The sequence below is a fragment of the Rhagoletis pomonella genome, unplaced genomic scaffold, assembly GCF_013731165.1.
Source record: "Rhagoletis pomonella isolate Grant_MI unplaced genomic scaffold, Rhpom_1.0 Rhpom_scaffold_23429, whole genome shotgun sequence".
NCBI classification, from domain to species: domain Eukaryota; kingdom Metazoa; phylum Arthropoda; class Insecta; order Diptera; family Tephritidae; genus Rhagoletis; species Rhagoletis pomonella.
In genome coordinates, this window is record NW_023481940.1 from 172 (window position 1) to 1,897 (window position 1,726).

Sequence of the window (1,726 nt, forward strand, 5' to 3'; positions counted from 1 at the left end):
CTTACAGCAATGTTTAAATTGATAATTTATCTTAAGAAATGGCAAAGGAATCAGTGATCGGACTTACAAAAAATTTGTGTGGTAGAATCTAAAAAAAAGTGGCAGATTTCAAAAAAATGTGGTAGATCTCAGGTTTTGGATCAAACTTTGTACAAAAATTAAAAAAAATCTTCAAGGTTTCTCCTAAATTGCAAATATTTTAATTAGAATCTAAAACAAAATTAATTTTAATATAATAGTATTTCAACAGTCGAAGAGTGCGGACGTGTTTTTAAGTTCGCTCCGTAGTCATTAAATATTGTGCTAATTTAATAAAACAAAAAAAAAAATAAAAATAAAAATAAAAAATAAACAAACAAACCAAATGAAAACAGAAAGCGATGAGTCAAGCTGAAATCCGAGCTCAAAAGCAACGCGAGCAAAATGAGCGCCGGCTTTCAGTTCAACGCAACAACGCATATTTCTCTATTCGGTCCCAGAGTGACAGCGAAAGCGCAAAGCCCAATCCATCGACCACCCTCAAACCCCCTCAAGATTCAGGTCAGCGGACTTGTCCTCCAAACTTACCATTGACGACTCCGATGTCTTGGAGTGAAGAGTGCGCTTCACCTGTGCCATATCACATTTCAAATTCAAATTCGGTAAGCGATAACATATCCCCAAATATAGCGGCAACAACAACAACAAACACACCGGTACCTGCCGACTGCACAGCGGTGTCAACAGCCCGGCCTATTCTTGCTGCACAAGCACAAATTAACTTGAGTGCAAGCGCTGGCAACAAAGGTAAAGCGCAAGAAAGGTTGAAAAACGAAACAACTAAAAATGCGGCCATACAGACTGGAATGGACCGCTATGTTACAATAAAAAGAAAACTTAGTCCGCAAAATTCAACGGGCAGTAAGACAAAAATAAACCGCCTTACCTCAACTCAGCAAGTCAGTACGAATAGATTTGCACTGCTAAGTGACAATGCCGATGATGTGAATAGCCAAATTTCTGAAGGTGCTGCAAAAGCTACTAATGCCAAACCTCCGCCCATTTTTATAAGAGAAGAGAATCCAAGCGCTCTTGTAAAAAAATTCACACAGCTAATCGGTAGTAATAAGTTTCATATTATCCCACTATCTAAGGGAAATATTCGCGAAACTAAAGTACAAATTTATTCCGAACAGGATTTTCGAACAGTGTTCTTCGTTGCCGTTGTCCGTGTACCTAAATTCGGTAAGGTAGAAGAAAGTATTATTTAAAGACGTGGGTTTCAAAAATTCATCTGCACTTTAATTCAATAAAGATAAGAAAACAATTCAGTGGTTATGTGTAATTCATTATTAACAAAAATAAACTTAACTAGGAAAATAAATAGTATTGAAAATAAAAACAAAGAAATGCGGTTTTAACATGCGCCTGACAATACCCATCCGAAAATGGTGTTTTGCGCTAGTAGCGGACCGAGAGTTCCCGCTGGAATTGCGCCTAACAACATCTTCGGGAAAACTTCGGCACCTAGCACTAAGCGGACGGGAGCTGCGATGTGGAAGTGGGGATCGGCGAGCTTTATGTTGTTGTACGGTGCTGCGACCGTGGCATCGAGGCTTTTCAAAGGTGTTTGTTGCCGGTAGTTCCGTACGGCCACCGCGTGCAATGTAATTGTCGCGGAATTTCCGTGCTTTCCGCGTAGCTTCATAAAACACCCTCTTTGATTTCCGACTGCCGTTAAACAGAG

At 39.6% G+C, this 1,726-nt stretch overlaps 1 protein-coding gene across 1 annotated transcript; it reads left to right on the plus strand.

Moving 5' to 3' along the window:
* The first annotated feature begins 380 nt into the window (after positions 1-380).
* Positions 381-1,250, plus strand: LOC118732619. The gene has a single exon (XM_036461749.1). It carries the CDS (start codon positions 381-383, stop codon positions 1,248-1,250), a length of 870 nt encoding a protein of 289 aa, XP_036317642.1.
* Positions 1,251-1,726: the final 476 nt, after the last annotated feature.

Bases quoted from the DNA above. Each gene is read 5' to 3' on its own strand.
- LOC118732619 (XM_036461749.1), top strand. From the start codon at position 381: ATGAGTCAAGCTGAAATCCGAGCTCAAAAGCAACGCGAGCAAAATGAG.